This window comes from Rhamphochromis longiceps, linkage group LG23 (genome assembly GCF_057381845.1).
Source record: "Rhamphochromis longiceps isolate RC_006_pf linkage group LG23, R_longiceps_female_GT1.1, whole genome shotgun sequence".
NCBI classification, from domain to species: Eukaryota; Metazoa; Chordata; class Actinopteri; order Cichliformes; family Cichlidae; genus Rhamphochromis; species Rhamphochromis longiceps.
Window position 1 is genome coordinate 2,238,156 of NC_140578.1, and position 25,298 is coordinate 2,263,453.

A 25,298-nucleotide genomic window follows, 5' to 3' on the forward strand; every position below is an offset into this window, starting at 1 on the left:
CACATCCCTTAAAACCATCAGAGACATTTGATCTGCCCCAGATTCATTCACAAGTACTGACCACAAGCATACAGTCAGGATCATGAAGAACTACATGTACTGTATCTGCACCGACAATAAGAACAACGAGTCCCGCAACAGATGGTATGAATCCCACAGAGCCCTGCTCTCAACATCATGAAGGCAGCCTGGAATTACACGAGGAGCCTGAACTGAGACGGCCTGAATCCAAAGAAAAACAACAGCTTGTAGAGGCTTAGAGAAACAAATACATCCAGATTTGAGATTTCGGATATCGTAGCGCAAACGTTTTCTTTTTGTTGTGGAAGAACAGCAAAGAAGAACAAGACAGCTTTTTTCCATCTTATCAGGTTGCGACTTTAAATTGATTCTGTTAAAAGCGCAGAGAAAGGAAACGTGGCTTATTTGGTCCTTTTAAATATAGTACGCAGGCTTATAGACGATGGGTTATTTTAAACACGATAAATACTGAATGAACAGCATATCCATTCACAGAGTTTCACGAAATTATAAAATAAGGAAACGCTTCAGTACTCCAGAAATATTTCAAACACCAGCATAGTCTGGTACATATTACATTTATGCACTAAAGATCTGGATATATGTTTAAGGTTTGCTCTGAAGAATAACTGGGACGATACAGCTCCCTGACAGATAGAAATCTAAACTAAAATACCTAATAAAAATATTATGTACAAATATTTATGTATAGAGTCAGTGAACATATAAAAGAGAGTTAAACACTTGACACTATGACCCTAAATAACTTCTAAAAAGGCAGAAAATACCAAGCTGGCCCTGAATGTTGAGTTAATTGTAAATGAACTTGAAACAGATGAACTGAAAAGTAAAAAGTGAAGGATGTCGACTTCCTTGGTCTTTGGTGAGAAGGAGCTTAATTAGATGATAAAGAGCAGAAATAAAGAAATCATTCTTCATTTGGATCCTGGCTTATGCCGTGAGGTTTGTTTGGCCGGGCTTGGCCGAGAGTGTAAGCGTCTGAATAGAGAGGGACTCTCGAAGGACTCTGGCCCGTACCATGTGTCAAGCCTTTCACATAACCTGGCATTCATTGTGAAGCTCTTTTATGAACCATAAAAAATATTCATTTCGCCCCTGACCTGTTTTCCAATAGAGTCTCCAAACCCATAAAATGGTTTGCTTTTAATTTATTTTTATTTGAAGAACTTTGAAATGCAAATGTTTGTTTCCTTACACGTAAAAATTGAGAGAAGCCATCTTGAAACAGAAATTTGATGTGAAATATGAATTCTAGCCATTTTACATCATTCCTAACATAAACATGCAGGTTCTCAGCTCAAGTCTTTCGGTGCTGTTAAATGAGTGTACTTTGGCAGGCTGCAGTGTACATATGCCGATGCTTCGCCCGTCTCGCCGGGCTCCTTCAAGGCTCGGAGCTCTTGAGGGTTGCATGAGACTGGCATCTTTACAGTGGCCTAGATTGGCCGTATTTTTGTGTCAAATGACAAACTGGCCCTGTAAAAGTGGATGCTGCGGTAACCTATGCATTTACATTTACAGCCAAGGCTATCAAGGGTATGGCTAACAAGTACTGTTGACTTTAGTTAAAGTGCGGTTTGGTGGGCTATACGTTAAACATTTTTAATTGCAGCCCTTAAACTAAAGCACATCATTGCACAAGTTTCATTTACAATAAAATCATTCAGTTTATAGATAGTGTTAAAATTCCAACTATATCTATAAAAGTATCATTCATATGAACAATTGTAAAAGATTTATTATCCCCAGTGTGTCCTATCATTTTAAAAGTATAAAAATCAACAGACAAACACTGGCAACTTATGTTGGATGCAAGTTCTGCAGCACCGTCACACTGCATGGACATAGGAGTACCATGGCAATCAAAACAGCACAGATCAGGGGCAGAACCATGGGAGGGACAAAGGTTTGGCCAACCCACAACACCAGTAGGAATGGGTATCGTTTAGGTTTTATCTGATACCAGTACCACACCAGTACTTTTGAAACGGTGCCGGTGCTTAAACGGTGCTCGAACCGGTGCTTAAAGAATGGAGAACAAACTTTGTCCAAAAACCTCTCACGTTCAGCTGGTTTTTGTAAAAAGATAACAATGTTAGCCTTTTCTGCAGCTATAGGGCATATATGGCATCACTCTTGGCTGGAAGCTTAAACAATGGAAAAAAACACAAACTTTGTCCAAAAACCTCTCATGTTTAACTGTTTTCCACTTTTTCTTTGGTCATTTTAGCCTTTTTGGCCAGGGTGAAGGGAGTATCTGCCATCAAACAAGAGGACAGCCGCATGTAGCTATGATGATGTTTGCTAGTTCACCTTACATGCATTAATGTAATAACGTGGTTAGCCTACTCAATGTAAATTACACACGAACAACATGAAGCTACTCACGCAGAGAAGAACGGCTGCTGCTGCATCATCATCCTCATCATTTCTGCTACACTGGCAGGGCTAGGGGCCAGGACTCTCCTCTTCGTGTTTTTGGGGGATGTTGCTAACTCCGGGTCCGATAACAGGCACCACACCCGCAGTAGATGCGCTCGGTGTGAGGTCTCGCAGCAAGCTATCAAATACGGTGCATTTCTCGGCTTTAAAAAAAACCGCAGTTGTTTCATCGGATTCGAGGTGTTACCTCCTTTGACAGTATCACAGTATCAGCTTAAAGCACTTGTTGCTGCTGAGTTTGCATCTTTTGCTGTGAAGTACAGCCAGACTTTTGACCGCTTCGCCTTGGACATTTTTAATCTGTAGCTCTGCTCTAACAGAACGTACGTACCTGGACCCGCCTACTATCCTCGGAAACGTAAAATGATTGGCTGGAATCCAAAGTGTCTGACATCTCAGGGAAAAAAAGCACCAAAATAAAGCACTGAAATGTGCGCTGCTTTTCGGTCTGGTTACTACCGTTTATGTCAGAACCGGTGCCATTATACTGGTACCCATCCCTAAAAACCAGTGCTACTCAAATACAGAACTATTTTTCTAGAAGAAGGTTGCTGATCGCACATGGCCACATTTTCAGTGCAACCACCTATTTAAACACAGCTTTATCAACAATACAAATGACTACAAAACTGTTCCACTTTTTTGCAGCCATGTCTGCAAATTTGACGATTTGGCTTACGGAAAAATCCCCACACAAAAAACTGAAAATAATTGATGAGACATCAGTTTTAGTGCCACCCCAATGTTAGCAATAGCCTCGGCCTGGCCACAGCTGCATAGAAATGAATGAGCAATAAACTTGAATCGTTTATCACATACAATTACTGAGAAAACCACACATATTTAGTTTCATTTCACAATACATTCTGTAACAATGTCGTTTTAAATACTCATAAAAACAGAGCAGTTTCTCAATGATGCCGAGTTATAGCACAAGTAGTTCTATTTATTTCAATGGGAAGTGCGCTTGGCAGGAAAACTAAGACTTTCTTAGAAACTTGGGAAGTGTGAGGGGTTGGGGAGTTGTTGGTGGTTACTACAATGAAATCTGATTCTCGACAAAAGGCCATGATTTATGATTATCACTTCTACCTGTATCATCTGATAAAAATGCTCTTTTTCTTTCATCTACTGGCAGGAAACACTGATGACGCAACCGCCAACGACCTTAATCACAATTCAAGCCAAACAGTTAAAATCTTGGCTGTTCCGTTTATGGTTGTCAGTGTAAATTGTTAGTTAGCGATTTTTCAAGTCCTGTATCATTTTACGTACAAATCCTGAAAAGCCTGTTGCACAGTAGGTCTCTGTGTTCCTCTGCAGAACAGCAAACACACTGTCAAACTCCATGGAGCCGAGCGGAGCGCACCGGGCTGTGTAATGCCATGGAACAAGCAGCAGGTATTTGTTAGTTAATCAGTGTTTGAATTAAGCTAGAGGCCGAGGTTGTGCTCGGGAGCAGCGGGGATGTTTTGACTAAGCCATCTCTGCGAGGGCCCGGTCATGGAGACTCGGAGCATTTGTAAAAGATTAGCGGCCCAGTCCTGATGTACTGAGCTCAGGTCATGCAAAGTGCAGGGCTCGGACGTGAGGCGAGCTCCAACCTATCTCTCACATCTGCCGCCCTCACAGAGCATATCTGCTAGTCGTGGTACATGAAACACTGAATAATGTGATTAAAGGTTTTGCAGTGAGGTTTGGAGCTCACTGAGGGGAGATCAGAAGAAGTTATTCCTTGGGAAAGATTTCCCAGGTTTATAGACACTCGGGACATACAGTATATGCAACAGTTGCCCAATCTGTGTACATTCTACCTTCTATGTGTCATGAAAGTGTGCTATCAGACGTGCACGCTTCCAGTCAGAGTATCCATGTTGAAGAAAAGTTGAGGGAAAGGAACAACAATGGTGCACATGCTCTCAGCCGATCATTAGCCAAAAGACTAAATGAAAACCAACTGTGTAGGAACAATAAAATAATTTGTCAAGGGAGAAGGGTGCAGATAAATTCTGCAAAGCATTTTCCAATTGGCTCAGGCTGCAGGACACTGGGCCAAGTGCTCAGCACCTGGCTGTCATGGCTCTGACGCTGCCTAATTCATTTCAACTCTCAAACACAAGCCTATTAGATGAAGAGCCGATACGAGCTGAAAGTGCCTGATTAGGCTTTTTATTGGTATTAGCCAACATGTGCTGTGAGCTGACTTTTTAAGGGCAAAAGTTAGATAAACAGAAAGAAGAGACTGGAAAAATCTTGCTCTTCTCTCCTTTCTTCACTCACTTTATCAGTTCAGTAAATCTCTGACTCGCTTTGGTGAGGACATTCTGGGGAAAAAGCCAGCTACTCATCCTAAATATTCTTGCCTAAAATCCCGGGTGATATATAAGAAACATTTCCTGCAATGGGTAGCTTTTTTTGGTTACTGTAGCCATGGGAATTTCCAAGTGTCTTGTCTATGTGGATCCAAGCATCTCAGCGTATCGATTTCAAGGTGAATGAAGCTCTTCTTGATGGGCTTTGGCTTTGTCGTAAAGGTTTAAAGCTAAACACCAGGAGAAAAGACACACATGTCAAGCCAGTTGGATGGTTAGGAGCTGGTTCCTATTAACCTTCCTTTTCAAAACAGCTGGCCACCAGCACATCATTATTATCTATTATGCTTTTCGTTTATATAGCTTGTTGCAGACAGTAGACAACTATACCTGTAAATCATGCAAAGTTACTCAAAAATAAAAATACAAGGATGTAATTTAGCATAATAGGTCTCTTTAAATGCATCAACATGTGGATTTCTAAAGGAAAGTTTATAATCACATCCAGTCTTTGGAAATGCACAAAACCATCCCCTGTCCTAAAGTATTACATGATCATAACATCTTTTTGGTGATTGATACACTTGCTGAAAAATTAGCACTGGCTCAGCATTTATTTTGCCAAGTATTAACATTTCTTATTTTTAAAAACTAAGTTGTGTGTCCTGTTTGGGAAACATTCAACATGACCAGTGTTGCAACAGACTTCATCCTCAAGCCAAACAAAAAGAACACATTTTGGACCACAGTGTACTAACCTCTTGACTAGAGTTTTCAAATGGATCTCTGCTCCAGTTAGCTGGCAAAAAGTGCATATTTTATTAACTTTTCAAGTTCAACTTTCATGTTCAGAGTTCAACTTGTCCATCGTGTAGCTTCGCTTGGACTCCGGCATTAACACACTTACAAACACACACTTACAAAAGCACAAATCAGCTCGCTCCTGAAACGGCCAACAACGAGCCCCATAAGAGATCATAAGTGTACGACATGATGTTTGTGTTAAGCAGTGTATTATAGGAGCTGACTTCTGGGTCTTGGGGGGAATGTTAAGCATGTTAATGAAGAGTGCATACTGAAGGTATTACTCAGTGCAATGTGGACCCATTTAACACACTTTCTACAAACGGAGAAAAGGAGCCCTACTCTTAATCTTGGCAGCAATAAATCAAAAGGTAGAACTCGATGTCTTCGACGATGCTTGCGGAAAGCTGTTTTTCCTATTCAGAATTTCATCAAATAATATTAAAAAACAGAAAGAAAATTGCTCATATTCCTTAAAATGGAATTTAAAACTAACAACCTAAAAGACACAGAAGCCAGAAGATAGCAGATGTCTCTACTGTTTCCAGTGGAAACTTGTGGACAGAGCAGCCAGCACATCTGTGAGATGTGGTTTTTGTGTCTAGAGGGTAAAATCAGGCTGAGATGCCTAGAAGACAATGACATCAGTACATCAGTACAGCAGCTATAAGTCAGAGTAGCTTTAAATGTCTTCAACTCCTGGCTTGGCAACTAGTCAGGCAAACATAGACCTTGACGTGACAGGTAAAAAGAGGAGAGCAAATAAGCAACGCTTGGTTATGCTAAACAAAAAAAAGGGGAAAAACCACGAGGAATATAAATCAGCTGTGCTCACTCTTCCAAAGAGATGCACTGATCTGATAAGTGGATCAGACATCGGTCCAATTATGACTCAGAAAGTCAGATCGGGAATTGGTAACAAAAGGCTGATCTAGTGTACGGAGCCAATCTATTAAACTCAAGCTAACAGAACAAATATCAGACGATTGGATGGTATTTTTATTCAGCAGTGAAGAACAGCAGAATAGCTACGCTGTTCGGCCTCTTTGTTCAAGCTGTCATATATCTGTGAAGCGCTCCGTCCTCCCCATGTCATCGTGTAAATAAAGAAGACTTAAACTTGAAAACTTCATCTACCCAGATTTATTTTTCACTTGCAACGACTTTTTCTTTACTTGTTTGCAGCTAAATGTGAGTTCACAAAAAACCATGAAAACCTCCACAGACAGACTTGTCTGCTTATGTTGGGGAGCTTTTAGTGCAGTTACGGTAATATAATCCATAACACACTGAACATTATCTTCACTCTCACCTGTGTCTTATCTGCTGTGTGTGAGGAGGTGCACCGAAGGTGAAAGTGAGAGCAGAGACAGCAGTAAACATACAGTAAACACTCAAACGCACTAATGTAAATACTTTTTACTGTTTTTCACTTGTAATATTACTTATTAACACTAATCCACTGTTTCTATATATCTATTCATTGATTTGCTACCTTTTCTTATAAAAAGTAACAAAACAGTGTTTAAAATGAGGTTTCCTTGCACATAAAATCTGATTATGAATGAGAATTTCTACACTGGTGTCAGATCAATAAAAAGCCAAGGCATCTGCACTGGTATCCGAAATGTTGGATCTGTATCCCCGTTCTTCCCCACAAAATGCCGGAGCCTTGTTGTACTTTGATAACTTTTAGGGTGAGAAGCTAAGTGGAGAAATGCATGAACAGTTAGAGTTAAATGTTTGCTTTTAACAAACCACTATTAAAATATTACAAGCAAAAAGTGTAATATAGTGTTTTCAGTACTGCAGGGGAAGTTCTCATGCAAAAGATATTCCCACGCATAAAAAAAAGCCCTCTGCAGCACCACATCATGGGAAATTGCATCTTCTTATCACACACATTATCTCCTTGCACTGATATTAGCCCACTGAAAAACAGCCTTCTCTTTCAAATATAATTGTCTGTAAAAAAGTCTGTAAAAATAACCCTAAGCGTTGCAGATCACAGTGCTGGCATGGAGCCGCTAAACTTTATTAACATCCAGAGTCGGTCTGGCGAGTCTCCCAGTTCCCTGCAACTTGGACTTAAAAGCCTTAACCTGAACAAGACAGCAGCATCGCTTTCCCAAAATCCTCCTCTTCCTCCCAGCATGCACAACCGTGCCTGTCCAGACTCACCAATAACAAAGAAGCACCAGTCTATCTGCGCCACCCTGCTGACACTAATCATCAGTTGTTGCGCGTGTAAGAGATACGTATGCCATCATAAATTTCTATCCAAAGATTTGTGTTTCAAAATAGATTTTATACAAAAATAAATAAATAAATGAAAATCAGTAGATCCCGACCACAAGGCAAGTTGACTGTCTGTAAAGGACGATTCGTAAACTAAAAATCTGCCAAGACGTAACGCACACGTTAATATCTGAGTCCAACAACGTCAAGTCGTCACGCTCAGTGTTTATGATTGATGTCAACCCACATCACTTTAAGACAAGACACAGTGCACGAGTTTTCCTCTAAGCAGCCTTCGTTCCATCGTTCTTTTGTGCACTTAATAATCTTGGTAAGCTAATACAGTGCTCAGGCTGGATCGCTTTGCACATGACTAGAGAATAACTAATTCTTCCAGAATGCTAGGCTTCGATTAACGAGCACTAATAAAATATATAAACTGCACTATTAGACTTTATAATGTCTCTGATAGTCCACTGGGGCAGCGCCAGCCAATGGTGCAGTGAGCTGACTGGGCACTGCCCCGTGGCAGCTTCCTGGCAGAGACGGAGAGAGAGGATAAAACTCGAGCCTTTTGGCTGCCTTCTCCTCCACTCTAATGAAGGCATTAAAACATCATGTTTGCCCATTTGTTTTTGACCACTCGGTTGAAGCCAGTGTTTGATTGGCTAGCTGATTAACGTCCAACATGCCCAGCCTCATAAAAAAGGGACATTTCAGACACCGTTTAGAGAAGTTGAGGCTGACTCGCATTTAAATCTGTCGCTTGCTGCAGGTTTAAATGGTGATCTGTTTACCGAGCTGTGATGCAGACTTTGTAAGCTTTTATGTAGCATAAATAAACTGCTGACATACTCTCTGGCAGAAAAAGATGAAATAGGAGCCTCTCTTAAAACTCGGATGCAAACAGTGCCTTTTCATACTCATACAATTTGGGTCTTGAGCACTTGTTAAGGGAGCTCAGTGAGTCCTTACGTCCTCTTCGTTCCCCCGTCATGTCTTGCTCTCTTCCTGTCTCTCTCTCTCTAGCTGACAGCTGCGAGTGCCCCCTAAGCTTCCAGGCGCACTCTAGCCGAGGCAGCACGGCGGCGGACGGTCGTCTTTACTGCCACAGTCAAGAGTGGAGCGGATTTTTCTTTGATGAAACACAGCAGCGTTGAGCCAAGAACAGCAAGTGGCACAGCCGGGATGTAAATCAAAAACCCACCCATGTGCTAAGTCATACACGGAGAGCTCTGCGAGAGGAGTCGCTGCTGTCTGAAAATGCATGAGTAATGCAGACTGTATAGACGTGTGGTCAGCTGCGGCATGCTTGTCCAGGCAAACAGAGAAAAGTCTTTTTTTTATCTTTTCTGTGCTGAGCTCCAAAACAAAGACACCTGGCAGCTTATTCCTCTCACCGCCAAGAGCGCATAAAAGTTTTGGGCAAGGTTTGTGCTAAAAATACACTTTTACGATGACATATCTGAGCCAACGTTGCAGCTTTTTCTTGATTAAGCTGAGGCCCCGGGCAAATTTCTTCTGGTATTCCAGAGATATTTCGACACTTACTCAAACCAGATCATATTTTTGCTGTGTGACTGTTTGGATTCCTTGGCAGAATGCAAGTCAGAATGCTTTTGGTTAGAGTGAGATGCCATAGTCATACCACAATGGTCACATAAGAATGAGAACATCTGACCTTACAACAGAAAAGGAAAAGCACAGCAAACATCACATTTTAGCTTTTTTGAAGCTCATTTAGCAAATCTAATCAGAATCCGACCACAGCTGATGCAACTCTCGTCTCTTCCTTTTGCCGTACCTCCTGATTCCATACACACCACGTGGATCTCAGGCCGAGTTGGGCTGAGGTGATTCAGCCCAGCACATGCCACACAAGGGGTGTTCTCTCGTTCTCCCTCTCTAGTGGCTGTGACTCAGGAAGTGCTTTTATTCCATTACCCAGCATCCAGCGTCTCAGGCAGAGGTTTACGGGAATACCGTTGCAGAATCATCACCGGGCCTTCGCTTTATGAATCAATGGAACATGCTGCAAATATTACACCCTGCAACACCCTTCCCAGGCAGCACCCTCACATTTGCCCATAACTCACTGCTGAGCTCATGCAATATGCAAAGACGTGGGCTGAGGCTCTTTAGCTCATGGGAATGCACCGAGCGGTGAGAAAACCCAGGAAAAGAATGTTACTATCACTGTGCTACTTTTTATATATAAACAGGTCCGTGTGTATTTTTTCCAAGGAGAACAACCGGACAAAGAGAAGACCGTTCACGATGACGCATTCCACATAAAGTACAGCTGGCTGAAAAAAAAGCATAACCAAAAAATGTGCTGTGTAGTTTTTCACTATCTGGTTAGCCTCAGCAGAGAAATTAAGCGAAGAAGACGTTCAATAAAAGGTCAAATGTCACAGAGCAGCGGTAGCAGCAAAACGTTTCTGAGGGTTGATCGGTCTTTCAAAATATCTTCGAGAAAAAGCGCCTATAAGCTTTTCATCACTGCCACTACTTTTTGGCAAAAGGAGTTACAGCGATACTGAGACCCACAGCCTTCTTTCAAACTTCAGCCGCACTGAATAAACTGATATTTCAGTGCTCGTGTCAGCTTTTTCTCCTTTCAACAGAAAAGTGATCGGCAGAGGAACTTTTTTCTTTTCCTTTCTTTTCTTAAAAAAATTATATTTTTAAGAAAAAAAAGATGAAAATGATTCACTATTTAAAAAGTAAAATGTGGTTTTGGCAAAAAGTTTAAAAAGCAAGCAACAAAAAATGACTCTGTAAAGTAAATGATACAAAACACTGCAACACCTGAATATTAACCCAGATGAGGATTTGTATTCTTTAACTATTGCTTTGATTTTTTTGTGACCCGATTAGGGTAAAACCAAATTTTCCTAGCTTGCTTAACAGCCTCTAAAATATAAAAATACATGAACTTTCATTAAATTCTAGACTTTTAGTCTAGACTAGATTTAATTAATTACCTTACCAACTATGACATTATGACACTTTTTCATTCCTGAAGCTTTGTGTTAGAATACTGGGGAGAAAAAAATGAACGACTTCACTAAACTATATGAACTCCATCGACTGCTTTTGGTAACAAGTTAACAAACCACGATGTGAAGTCACTGATTTGTGTCGATTTTCTTAACCTTTCAGCATTAAACCAAAACAGTTCAGCAATAACACAACTGAACTCTCCCCCCAGAAACAGTGAAATCCAAGCAAAATAAATCATATTGTCTGGGCATACATCAAATACGCTTAAAGGCATTTTAAGCCTCAAGTCACAGGTAGTTTAAGAAATTTAAAACCCCTTGAAACAGCTGAAACAAATATTCTCCCAGAATTATAGATATATAAACATTTTGATGTGACACAAATCTAATGATTTAGATGAAAGCCTATACTCAGAATCTAGCCAACAGAAAGTATTGGAATACTGATATTTTTATGTAATCACCAGTTTCCTCTTAGGCTTGGCTGAACACTGGGTTTTGATGAATGAGAAGGATATTTTGGGACATTTAATTACTCTGATTTGTCTGACTTTTTAAGAAAAGGCGACTCTGACAAGCTTTTCTTCTGTTTTTCAGATACATTTGACACCACACGGGTAACAATTCACACAGTTTGCTTGGAACCGCTGCTTTTCTCACAATAAAGACTTTGCACTTACAACTGAAATTATTCACGGGCTACTGGGAAGCTGTCATTAAGTGTATTACACTTCAGAGGCTGAAAGCAGCACTGTAATGGTTGGTTGTTTCTCATAACAGTCAGATTATCGCCCCACAGTCTGACGTCTGGGGGAAAACACAGGAAACCAAGTCAGTCTGAGGGAATTTCACATTGATACCAAAGCCACTTCCCCATAAAAATAGTGTCTGAGGATATCAGCGGATGTGTGCACGCAGTGTAGGCTCACACAGTGTCTGTTTACAATATATAAGATCGATGCCATGGAGGTTGGTGAGTTTATGTGCTTACACTGGTACACCGGTGCTATTCACATGATAATGTGGCACAAAAACATACAAGCTCAAATGTTGATTACTCATCTCTTTAGAGACATCCTGTGCATTATCTGAGAGCAGCAGTGTGGGACACCAGCACACTCTTCAGACTCAAACATTTCCTTAAATAAGCTCAGACTCAGCAGCATCGTTCTGGCCAGGAGAAACTTCAGTAAGATATCAAATGATGCTAGAGTAGACAATTCATTCAAGCTGATATTCAGCTGGTTTCCTTGCAGGCTTAATATTTTCTTTGCTGGTGGGCGCTAATATTTATAGCACAGTTGACCTGCAGTGTTAGAGTGATTAGCCACCGTTAAACTAACAAAGAGGACGGAAAAAATAAGCACACTGTCTGAAGTCATGCACAGATTTAAGTGTTATTTGACTTGGTGCGAAGAAAAATAGAGAAAATGGTGCTTTTCTATAGTTTCTATAAATATACATATATATATCTATATATATATAGATATATAGATATATATATGTATTGTCGAATGCTCTCTCATTCACCGACTCTCATTCAAGTCAGTGGTTTTACACTTGTAAACACTTATGCAAACAATCGAACACAATGAAGAAAAACTGGCAGAGAGCATGGTTTTTGTAGTTTGGGAGCAATTAGAAAACCAGCAAAGCAGTTCCAAATGCAAACATCTTGTGGTGCGTGACAGCTTTCCTCCAAGGATTAGATGAAACACCACCACCTACATTTGAATCGCTGTTATCACTGAGTAATACCTCACTTTTTGCAATTACAGGGTTCACGGAAAAGGTCGGGAATCTCCTATCTGAGTTAAGTCTTCCTCCGCTGTCTCACTTCCATTAGGAGAAATATTACAGGCACTGTTTGTTCTGAGATCCCTTTCAGAATAAATCTAAAGTAATGGTTGAGAATGCAGCCTTAATTCCAGCTCTGTCTCCAAATGGGAGTATGTAATATGACCGGGCTGAAATGAGGCATTATACAAAAGACTGATGAGTACTGAGATCATTTTCATACTCCATGCTCACCAAGACTGACTATAAAACACTGTAAAAATGCCTGTAATGCAGCACATATTTGTGCAGGCTAGAAACATTAGAGTTCACATTAAACGTAATTAAACTTTGTATTCCTGAATGCTACAATAAAATATAATGTCGCTGAATCAGTGCGTGCTTAAGGAAACTCTTGCTGGATGAAGTTTTGCTTGCCATAAAAATGATGACCTTATTAAAATTTCACTCAATTGTTTTATACATTCAGGCCAAAAAAAAAAAAAAAAGAATGCGTCTGCCTCAGTGTTAATCTGCATAACGTGAACTACAAACACATAACACATCTTGCATTCCCACAATTTACGGGAAGCGAGTTCAAAAGCGCTGAAAAGACAATGAGACAATTCATTCTGGTTCGGGATGCTGGGGATGGAGGGCTGAGGGCACAACTGTGCTCTGAGAGAACTCATAAATGCCGAGAGACATTCAGCAGACATATGGTTTGTGTTTAGGACCAAGAAACAATAATCAAATCCGTTGATCCTCTTCTTGCTGCAAGGGTGATTGCTAATATAAAAGTCTGTTCAGTCTAATCAGAATTTAGGACGGGGCTGTAATTACCTCCACCCACTCACAACAACACTGTCTAAACAGGATAGCACAGACTAAAAACACAGTTTCCACTCTGTATACTATTTATATTCCACTTTCATCTATGGAATTTTTGCTTTAAAGATTTTCCCTTCACCGATAAACTCGCAGCCCTGCTTCTTGATTTTTTTTAACCAACAGGCACCAAAGGACTCATATAAGAATATTTTAGCAATTTAAGCATGTCTACTTAGTTAACTAAAAGCCCTAATATTTTTCTCAAATTGAGACAAAATAGACAGTTGCAGCTGTCCAAGAAAGAGTTTTCCTATTGTTAGATAAGCCAATGTGACACTGAACTCAACTATTCCTTGTTAACACACATAGGAAGTGCACATTTGCTTGGCAGCTTTCTATATCCCTTCACAGAAGTCTTTGATAGACTGTTTATGAATTGGCCAGCACCCAAAGGAGGTCTGAGTTTAATTAAAAGGCCTAACGCACAACTGCAAACAATGCTCTTTACACCAAAGTGCAGCTATATCAAAGGACGCTCTTTAGAAGCCATGTGGAAGCAATATTCATTCAGATGATGGCTTTTTAAATAACTCTCAAATAACCAGAACTGCTAACTGGTCAAACTGTCTGGCTGAATGTGCCATAACGTTTGTTTTAAATAAAGAGATGAAAAACATTTCAATTTCCTTCAACTGGCGAATCCACTCAGTTAAAGGACTTTGCAACATCCTCCATGCTCAGCAGCAGGAGTGCCGACAGAGCCTACCTTGCACCGGTGGGAGAGAGAAGCACAAGCGCGCAGTTTTGCCTGACAGATGCGCTTTTTCCTCGGACGCGGAGAGTCGCTTCGGGCTGGCGCAGTTCATGTGAGTCGGGGTGTCATGAGGGCTCCGGCAAATCTGCGATCCAAAGCCGTTCCCTGCTCGTCGCGCACAGATGTCTCCCTTGCTGCCGTACACGGAGAGCGTCAAGCCAGTGAAGTCGGTGAAAGCAGGGGTCTGGCAGTGGCTCACCATCCCGAACAGCGCTGAGGAGTTTTGCATTAATGACCCAGTGCGGTCCCCGCTCACATTACCTGTGCGCGTGAAAAGAAAAAGGTCAACAAATCGCCGCAGTCTATATGAACCAGGGGGAAATCGTCACATTGGGAAACTTCAGGGATTTGGCAACACCTACCTTGTCCAATTTGTTTACGAGGAGCAGAAAGAGTCTAAACGCGTACACGACCATGCTTATCAAAGCGGAGAAGGAAGCATTTGCACGCCTGATCGATAGCATCCTCTCAGTGGCGACCAGACATCACAGCATCCCGTGCACACACCTCTCTCTCTCTCTCTCTCTCTTCCCCCCTCTTTTTGCGTGAGATTGACACCCAATAGCTGCACCGGTATGCAGGAGCGCCAATAAGGACGGTGTCCGTGTTTCCGTGGGGGGATAAGATCTGGATCGGGACGATGTAGCAGTTCTGAGTAACGCACGAATCAAGATTCGAATAAACTCCCATAAAGTTGTGTGCAATATCCTGCATCATCATGCGTGTTTATGATGCGCCCGGTATCATTCAAAGCTCGCTGTTACTAATCATGATGTGATCGACACTATGTCACAACACTGAATTTCAGCGTTTAATGACCCACAGCTCCTGAGGGAAATGTAAGCATTTACGAGAACAAGCATAGTTTCATATGCACAAGGCTATTCCGAGGCTTTTATTGAGCAGATCGTATCAGGACTCTCCATCTCAGTAGTTCGTTTGGTTATGGATTTGTGTCTGTGGTTTCCATGCTGCTTTTCCACAGAGGCTTGGCTTAATTTAAAGAAAAATAAAAACGTGAGGGGAACTGTTTATACCAATAAATCCCTTTGAATTCAATTAAATTGGTCAGTTTGCTTGAGCCGCCAAAATGATTTCAGTTACTTTAATTGTTCATGAAAATCACGAGTTCTTACGTTTAAAAAAAGTTTTCAATAACTAGTAATATTAATGGGATTTAATCTCTATTTTTGCGCTTAAATTGGAAACATTTCTCAAAAATAATGTAAACAGCACAAATTATTCTAAAGCTTTCCTGTTATTTATGGCAGTCATTTGAGAGGCAAGCGCCACCACTCTGTGGCCAAACTTAATAATTATCTAAACAAGTTTAATATCAGCGGTAACACAAAACCTTCATATAGAAAACCACCAATCAAAACCACCACTGTTGCCTAATTAACCCACAGATTTAATTTCAGTGCTTATGATCAAACGGTTCTTTCCTGCGACGCTGACCGGGCGCCTCACCCTGTAAGTGGCTGGGTTTTCTCTCTCTCTCTCTTAACAAGAAAATTGCAATTCTGCAGCGCCATCTTGCGGTGTTTACATGGAAGCGAAGATGCTCAGTAAAGACAAATCTAAACAGTACGCAACTGTTTAGATTTGTCACGGAGGTGAAGGAAAGTGAAGGAAAGTTTATAAATGCCTTAGGAGATAAACGGCGGGAGTAAGCGCTCACTTTGCTGCTGTAAAGTGTGAGGAAAATATCGGCTGTAAAAATGCGCGACTTGTGCTGCCTTTGTTTCTTCATCCGGTTATTCCAATTTACTAAACTAAACTAAAGGTTTGAGTTTGTTTTGAATTTCCTGTGTGCTACTTAAAACGACAGTTTTCGTTTCCTCTGTTTCCTCTTATCTATTTGGCTAAACGGCAGAAAATGAATTGGAGGATGTAACACGGCCAGACTTCAGGGCCTGGCACTTATCTCTAAGACTTATCTCTAAGACTTATCTCTAAGAGAGTTTGAGGGGACAGTTTGAAGATGCTACGTTTAAAAAAAAATCATTTAAAAAGATTTTTTTCACCCATTTTATAGACCAAGGATTCATTGAACGGCACATGTATGTGGCATACTAATCTGTAATTTTAATTATTAACTGCATGCTTAAATCATACTCAGCTTACAATAACCATTTTATTACAGATCAACATCACACAGCATAACTATTGTTTCAAAAAGTAAAGTGGAGATGCTGTCTGCTTCTTTAGACCTTTGTGCAGCAACATAGCAGAGGGCACTAAGCCTGTACTTGTTGACCATATAGCCTATAAGATTAGGCTAAGATAAATAAGCCTTCTTAATGGGTTGAAGTATTTTTTTTATACTTTTTACTTTCTCCCAAGACGATTTGGTCTTTCCAGGGCTGCAGGTAAAAGAAAACATCTAAAGATTTTCTAACATGAATGAATCACCTCACGGGTTCAGCAATAGTTTTAGAAACTGCTGTTTCTCAACACAGTTCACTAACAAATTTTGTTATTAAGACTCAGGTCAAAAGCCTACATCTCTCGTGGTATGAGGGTGCATTAGTGCCTATGGAGCTAGTAGCTTGCACATGTGGAAACGCACCATCAATGCTAAAAGCTACATAGGCTTTAGAGCAAAATATGCTCCCATCCAGATGGCTTCTTTTTTAAGAAAGACCATGCATATTTCAGTTACACAATACACAGTCATAAAAACAACTCTTTTTTGAGACCATTTTTATTTTTTCAAATTCAAAACTACCTCCCTTACTTTTCCTTAAAATGTTACATTTCCTCAGTTTTCTGTGTATTGTGAATAGAATATGGAAACAGTTGCATTCTGTTTTAATCAACATTTTACACAGCATCCCAGCTTTTTTGTTTGCAAATGTAGAAGTTTTAACACTGGAAGGAAGCCTTCATATTTTACCCAAAAACTTTACATTACGGGGTTCTCATTGACCTGTGTAAAAAAAAAAAAAACAGTGTAAAAACTATTTACCAATGTGCCCAACTTCTACTGGTCAACAGTAGAGAGTATTCTGACCTACTGCTCACCAGCTGCACAGAAGAAACAAAAAAAGATCAGATACGGGTGGTGAAGGCAGCCAAGTGTGTCACTGGTGCATTAGCCCACTTACAATTTTCATTGTAGGTGGGCTAAAGCAGTTAATTAAAAGTAGTCTAACATACATGTAAATGCTGTAATTGGATTATTTTAATAAACATGTAACTTGGATGGATTAGATGCTGGCGTGACCACAGTGCACACGTCTGCTGTTGCTCACAGTGGTCCAAGTGTCCGCTCAGGGAGTTTGTGTGTTCGCTCAGACACGTGAAAAATTAGAGGGAACATTGGACATGACACTGTTTCACAAGAAAAGCATCATGTAACTTTTTTGGCCAGATAAAAGTGAAATTCACTTTGCGATAAATACCATGTAAATAAATACATGAAATTCAAATATTGCGAATAATTAGAAAAGCTCAACATGTTTGTGAAAATAAAAGGTAGTCTGTCATCTGAGAGTTCATTCATGGAGAAACTGGTCAAAGAAAGAATTTGCCATGTGGCCAGGTAAAAAGTGCACTTCCTTCGTCCCACTGAAAACTAGGTTTAGGCTTAAGCGCGCCTTTTTGACTTTGAAATCTCCCTTTCTTTTACCCCAGAGATAAGATGACTTTTATACATCTTTCTGGTGGCCTGCAATTAGAAAACAAGTAAAACAAGTTCAACAGTCCCGGGACATCTTCCCCATTATTTGGCTTGTCTGAACCTAACAGCTTCTCTTCTCTTAACATGACAAAGTTACATTGTGGGTTGTCAACCCCGGTTTTCACAATTTAGCTGTGGGCCTGTTTACAGAAAACTGTGCCATTGACACTGGGTAACTAATGCAACATATTATGCAAACTTTTCTTAGAACAACGTATAATTTTAAACATATATGACGAGAATAAAAACATAATACAAGACTGTTCCTGCAGCAAATGCCATGAAGGAAAGCTGAAAAAAGTGCACTGTGAAAGTTAATATATGCTTATCACTAGCGCTACCACATCTTTAAAGGACAAGCAGATCTTAATATAGTTTCAATTGGAATTTGCATGAAATTCACGTGTTTAGGTGTATTTTTATTGCATATTAGACAGTTTTAGATATACTTAGTCTTATTCCTTCACCTGTGGCCTTGGCGTTAAATGTCTTGGCAGCAAGAAAAGAACAAATATAAAAATACAGGTCAAACCAGGAAGCTTTTTTGTAAGCTACTTACAAATCTTAAGGGTTATAATGTCAACAAGTAATGCTCTCTGTTTTAGGATTATGTTGCTGTACAAAGGTTCACAGAAAAAGGGAATAGATTTTATTCTGAAGGAAAGAGGGGGAAAACCCCCATTACATAATACTCATGCCCATTAGAGATGGCTAAAGGGTTTAGACTTCATCTAAAAACTATGGCTGTTTTTCCAGGAGAATTAATTATTCATTAGGTTTATAACTTAACTGACTGAAAAGGTTGGATTATGTTGTACTCACAAATATAATCATATTTTATAATATATAAAATTAATATACAGGAAGAGATTTGGTGTATGTGTATGCTATAACTAAGACAAGGATGTCGACGTGACAGGTCATCACAAAGTGTTGGTTTAACATTAAAATAAATAAATAATTTAATGCTGAAACCAGGAGACCTAACCAAAACTAAACATTTATTTTTTTTTAAACAAACCAAACACACTCAGGAATTAATGAAAACCAAATTTAATGAGCTCATTTTATTATTGAGGTAATAGTGCAGCAGATAGTTTAAACTCTCTTAAACAATTCAAAAGTAGACACGAGTTTGAAAATGCCCATTAGTTGCATGACGTTTGGTCATCATTTCAATCTTAGGAAAAAACTTACTGGACAAATTTCATAAGTTTTATTTTTGAGCTATATGCTTTTGACGTAAAGTAAGTCAGATGCATAATCTAACGACTTCTTCAGATTGTCTGTGCTTCAAGAAACACAAAATAATTGCAATGAAATGTTACATGCTGCTCCAATCACAATATTACTACATCCCCTTAGCTAATTATGGAAAAAAAATCTTATGAGTAATTTCAGGTTTTTAAAGTCCACGTATGCATGAACCTATGATTTGACATCGTATTGAAAAAGGCAAGTCCAGTTTACTTAATCTGGAAAAATATATTTATTTATATCTATTTTTCTTCCCTTTTTTGACAGTCACCACAGAAAGGCCATCACTTGAAAGGCCTTATGGCCTTTACCAAAGAAGTAACCATAAAAGAGGTTACACACTTGTATCCCACTGTGAACAATTTCCCCTGTGATGTTAAATTACCTGCAGCACTACAATACACTCACACGTGGGAGCTACAAAGCTGAACTGCACTTGGCTAACACGCTTGCTAACAAACCAGTGTTTAAATAAACTGAAAGCAGGCAAAGCTAAGTCAAACTTACATTTATGTGGCCTGAAAAGAAGACGGCGACACCTGTTGCCCTTTAACACCCATGTAGCTAAACAGTGGTCGAGCAAACCGCCAATAACTACCACTGAGCCCTGTGGAAAAACAACCTCATACTCGTTAGCAGTGTTCACGGAGCGGTTGTTTTCTCCTTTATCCTTCTCCCACAAATCAGTAGGGTACCCGGTGCTAAAGCTAACTGGTGCTTTGGAAAATACAGGTATGTGAGGCGATTACTAGACGTCATTAGCGATAAATTAAACATTGAGCTGAAAAAAATCATCAGTGTTTCCTGCTACCGGACAGAAACTTTTCAAAGCATCGTTTTGGAGCAAACTTTTGTATTATGAAATGAAATGTTGATTTTATGTCTCGATGACCTACAATTATAATTAAAGTTAATCTTATTATAATAACCAAATATCAGTTTGTCCGTGAACTCCTCTTACGCGCCTACGGTCATGTTGCCAAGCAACCACTTACTAGCAGGACATAAAACAGGACATCGGCTGATTTTAAGACAGTCGTACTCATTTATATCTTCTACTTGTTTGTATAAACGAGAGCTACCAGCCTTTTTTGATTTGGCTTTGATTTGATGTTTCTTCACGGTGGGAAATATTGAAGAAAATTAGCTCCCAACTACGCTATGGGATGTTTAGCAAGATGAAAACGCGGGTATTAATATGTAATCAACAGAAAGCGTATTAAAGCGCAGAATAACAACTGTTACCGTCGTGTAAATGGAAGTTTTTGTTTCTGTTGGTAAAATGAACGATCTTACACGAAAGACCGTGAAGGCAGCAGAGTGGGAGGGAGCCTGACCAACAATTTTAAACGAGCGATCCAAAGAGTTCCGCTGGAGACGCCTTGAAACACGGGACATACCACCGGCAAGCTGCTGCCATGTTTCTGCAAAAAATTCTGCTTTATTTGTCGACAGCATGCATGTTTTGCTACATGTTGGGACTGTTTCTCATGCTGGCGATATTGCAGTTTTTCTCACCAAGCCTTGCGAAGAAGTTCATACTTCGCATGGGTGAAAAGATCACCATGACCCAGAATCCCAGGTTTAACTATGAGGATTGGGGTCTGACATTTATGTCCTTGGCATTTATTAAAACCGCTTCTTTTCACATGTGGCTGTCTCTCGGAGAAGAGGCGTTTGTGGGAGGAGAAGCTCCAGACTCACCTGTGGTCACTATGGACCGCAAGAAAACCAGCATCTCCAAGTATTTAAAAGGTGCGTTAAAGAAACCCAGGCTCATCTGCTGTTATGCAATGCTTCTTTGCGCCAACATTGCCGTTTCTCTGCAGGCAACAGAGCGCTTGTGCTGAGTTTTGGAAGTTGCACCTGACCCCCGTTTATGTACAAACTTGATGAGTTCAAGCAACTCGTCAAGGACTTCAGCGATGTAGCCGACTTTCTTGTGATCTACATCGCAGAGGCTCATTCGACAGGTGAGTACAAGTTGTTTGCAGAACCTGAAATTTGTGGGTGGAAACATGTGGCCAAAATATCACCAAGCAAGAAAGTGAAGGTTTTTTGTTTCTTTAAGATCTGAATAATGCTGATGAATGTTTAGCTTGAAACTAAACCCAGGAGATGCAGATCTGTGATTGGCTATTGGACGTTTGTAATCCAGTTATAGCATTCATTATCTCTATGAACACACAAACTACTTATATGCTTTCTGTTTATATTGTTCTGGTGCAATCATGTGAAAACGCACTTTTGGTTTCACTTGCAGATGGTTGGGCCTTTAAGAACAACTATGACATCAACCAGCACCAGAGCCTGGAGGACAGGCTGTCTGCGGCACAGGTCCTGGTTCAGAGTGAACCCCTGTGTCCTGTGGTTGTGGATGAAATGACTGACGTCACCACCATAAAATACGGAGCTCTGCCTGAGAGGCTTTACATTCTGCAGGCTGGGAAAGTGCTCTACAAGGTAAGACAGGTGCAAAAACGGGCAATTTCTTGAATAGTTTCTTTCTGAGCTGCTAATTGATGAGTTGTATTTAGAGAGCAACAAGGCCAAATTCTTTCACTTTCCACTCACTGCTTCTCTCACGCAATTTGAAGTCATACCAGCATTATGGGCGTGAGTGCAATCTGCACTATCTCAACACACGCTATCGCGTGTGGTGCAGGAGTTGAAGAAGCATAACAAGGGCACATTTTTGGCACTGAACCAGGCTCATGGCAGCCGGACCAGATATGTAGTTTAGATGACAAAAACCTGTTTCTGGTCCTCTCGTTTGAATTAAATTAGTATCTTTATAATAAAGTGTAATTAATTATGCTTTTAACATTTGTTACTATGTTCCTCAGGGAGGGAAAGGGCCTTGGGGCTACAACCCAGCGGAGGTGCGATCCTTCTTGGAGAAGATAAAATAAGAAACTCTGCGCTTATATGAATAAAGGTTTCTTCTTATTAAGGGGTGGGTTTTATCTACATTCTAACCAGTATACATTACTTATATAGGTGGGGGGTTTTACAATCAGGCTCTCATGTTGTCTTAAAAAAAGATATCAGCCTCTGAGCTTGAACTCTCCTCTCAGTGTTAATTAATGACAGCTGCAGATTAAACTTTGGACTCTGGAGCCAGATGCATTCAAACACAGGGAGACAGTCCACTCAGCGGTTGTGATAAAACGGCGCATACAGGAGATGTAATTTGTGTGAGCATGCATGTGTTTTTTGTCCATATTCTCTTTTTGGTTGCGTGGTGGGTTTATTATGGCGCAGGTTTGTCTGCATTGTAACTGTAATTCCACTACATCAGCATGTAGTCCTACTGTCAGTCGTTCACATTAATCACAAAAGGTGTAGAAATGGTGTGTAACCTTTCTGTAGTCTTAAACGACATGTCAGCCTCTGAGCTTGCAACCCTCTCTCTGTGTTTCTTAGTGACGGCTACAGATTAAACCTCTGGTCTCTGGAGCCAGATGCATTGAAACGCAGGGAGACGGCCAACCTCAGTCATGTCATGTTCGTTGTATCACAGACTAGACAGCAGATGTAGTTTGCTTCCATGTGTGTTTTGCTTATGTTGCCTGGCTTCTTCAGTTAAACTCCCTGAAGATTTAAGGCACTGAAAGTTTTCCCATTTTCAGTGTCAGTTATCAAGTGCACACTTATGAATTCTCCACAGTTTCAACAGCTGGCTACTATTTACATGACAATGCCAGTCAAAACCTCTTCTAGCTGGAAGTCTTTGAACTACGTAGGTTAATTTATTATTGGACACTTATTGATTTGAATATTCTTGGATGTGAAGTCATCCAGTAGCACCTCAACATAAGAGTACTCACTTTGTCAAAGTCAGACATGCAGCAGCACCGTATGCTAGCCACTTTGTGTTTGTCACTGTGACTCACGCTTGACCCATTAAAAGAGAATATGATTGTTGCAAAGCTCGAATTCTCCATTATTACAAAAAATGCTTTCAGAGTTTTAATACCAACAAAGAGCAGATTTCTCCCACATGAGAATCTGCCTGTTGTTTGCTGTCTTGTCTGGAAATGATAAACCTTCTGCACTGTGTGTGGATTGTAAAGTTCAGATTCCTTAATATCTAACTGTGTTATCTGCACATCAGATGATTTTGGCACCCAGTGTCCATGTTACATAATTTAATCTAATGAGGGTTCTTATCTTGGTGTAGTTGGTGAAAGGGCACAAGATAGCTTTCAAGTATTTTGATAAAATTTTGTATTGGAGAAAAGAATCGGATTTTAATTTCGATCCAAGCATTAATAATTTGTAGTTTGACTTCTTTTAGTTGCCAGAATACTTTGTGTTGTCTCATAAACACTAGTGCTAATGTGAGACTTGTGGCAATAATAAAAGCAAAACTGAAATGAAATAAGGTTTTAGTTATTCATTTTTTTTAAATCCTGTTTTTACAAGTATATGACACAGATATGTTTTGAACAAAGGCTACAGCTTTCATAACATTTCTTGTGTGACTGAAGTTGGAGGGTAGGTTTGGCTGCTGCCCAGTCAGGCCACATCCTGTGGAGGCTAGCCAGCAGCAGCTTAGCCTCATTTCCCATTGTTAGACAGGAACCACAACACTGTAGGATCCTCCCAACGATGAACTTTTGTCAGGATTCAGGTCTGAATCATAAAGTTTAACCAAACTATGGATGTGCAGTATGTGTGTCAAAGCCATGGGCATTTGCAAAGCATTGTGTGTATTGAAGCCCACTAGAGGGCAACATAAAGACATTGAGGGGAAAAACCGATCATGCTCAAGTGAGTCTTATATTAAGATAACAGATGCATCATTCAAGGAAAGTGAAGGACATTTAATAGAATAAAAACGTTTCATCAAGCATTTGTAGATTCCAAGTGCTGCTCTTCTGGCCTTTACTTGTCTTAAAATTCTTAAGCTGCAAGTAAAAACATTTACAAGATGGAAGTGCAACAAAAATGAGTCACCATGTGATTGTAACAGCAGTTTGATGTCAAAAGCAAAGTGTGCTTGTCCTCAGAGTTTAGGGGAAAGCTGTGCTTGGCAACTCCCGGAGCTTTCAGTGGCTCCGACTGCCTCCTCCAGCAGGTGCCAATAAATAGATCCCGGCTAAAATAAACACAGACGTCTAAAACGAAACTATAAAGACCCTTTGGAGCCACTCACCATTACGCCGTGAAACGAAGCTTGACGATCTCCCAGCAAAGGGTAAGTTGTGGGTTGAAAACTGTTGAAGGTAAATTGTTATATGGTGGTAAATGGCGTGAAGGTGGCTGTTTGCAGCTTAAATTTACTCTTACTCTACTGACAGTCACGAATTAATCCAAAGGATAAACATTCATGATGCGACGTAAAGCTACTGACATAACTTTAGAAATCACCCTATAATCTTTAAGGTTACATCGTCCAAATAACTCAGTGCATCTTTGAGGCCTCCACAATCTCAGCTGCTCTTCAAGTGTTTCTTTGGCTGTGATTGTTTTCTGCAGAGTAAAGATTTTTTGTCATACAGTGTAGACTGACGGCAATCCCCACTGCGAACCACAGTTACACAGTTCAAAGAAAATGTAAAATATTTCCTACATGCACCTTTTAAACTGTTATTTCTGCTACATGGAACAAACTGTAACAGAACTGAGCTGGTGACTGTCCCAAACCCACTGATGTCAACAGCTGAAACGATTTGTCCCTCATCTTTCATGCACAGCCGTTGAGCCAGAGCTGCAGTTTCCTTTGAGTCAAAGGCTCCCTCTGGACTTCCTCTTGTTGTTCTGGTACCTGTTGACTACAGCACCCTCTAGCTTTAGTGAAAGCACCGATTAGCGAAGCCACCACTGGTCTGTGCACTGACTGCAAGCAAGATGTGATGACAACTCCATTTTAATGACACAGGACGTTAATCTGTGCTAGTAATCTTGGCATTTTTGATAAATAGAAGGTACACAAGTGGTAACAGCACTTACAGTTCAACACTTTTTGTGGATAACTCATTTTCTAATGTAAGCGTTTATTTGTCCACAGCTTCAGCAGTATCTTCAAACCTGAGTTACTCTAATATTAATGTACGGTGAAAACAAAAACAGCCCACACGGTGAGA

At 40.2% G+C, this 25,298-nt stretch overlaps 2 protein-coding genes across 2 annotated transcripts in view; one reads left to right on the forward strand and one right to left on the reverse strand.

Annotated features, from left to right (window-relative positions):
• The window catches only part of glis1b (GLIS family zinc finger 1b), a 77,725-nt gene extending 63,001 nt beyond the window's left edge, over positions 1-14,724 (reverse strand). The window contains exons 1-2 of the mRNA XM_085397792.1: positions 14,627-14,724; positions 14,217-14,525 (exon numbers count right to left, since the gene is read on the reverse strand). Coding sequence (XP_085253918.1) covers positions 14,217-14,493 — 277 coding nt within the window. The 5' untranslated portion in view covers positions 14,494-14,525; positions 14,627-14,724. The remainder of the gene's footprint in view (positions 1-14,216; positions 14,526-14,626) is intronic.
• A 5,619-nt stretch (positions 14,725-20,343) lies between these two features.
• On the forward strand, positions 20,344-24,451 carry dio1 (iodothyronine deiodinase 1). Its single transcript, XM_085398968.1, has 4 exons — positions 20,344-20,961; positions 21,036-21,179; positions 21,470-21,669; positions 22,053-24,451. The coding sequence occupies exons 1-4, from the start codon at positions 20,625-20,627 to the stop codon at positions 22,116-22,118; spliced, it is 747 nt and encodes a 248-aa protein (XP_085255094.1). The 5' UTR covers positions 20,344-20,624; the 3' UTR covers positions 22,119-24,451.
• The last annotated feature ends 847 nt before the right edge of the window (positions 24,452-25,298 follow it).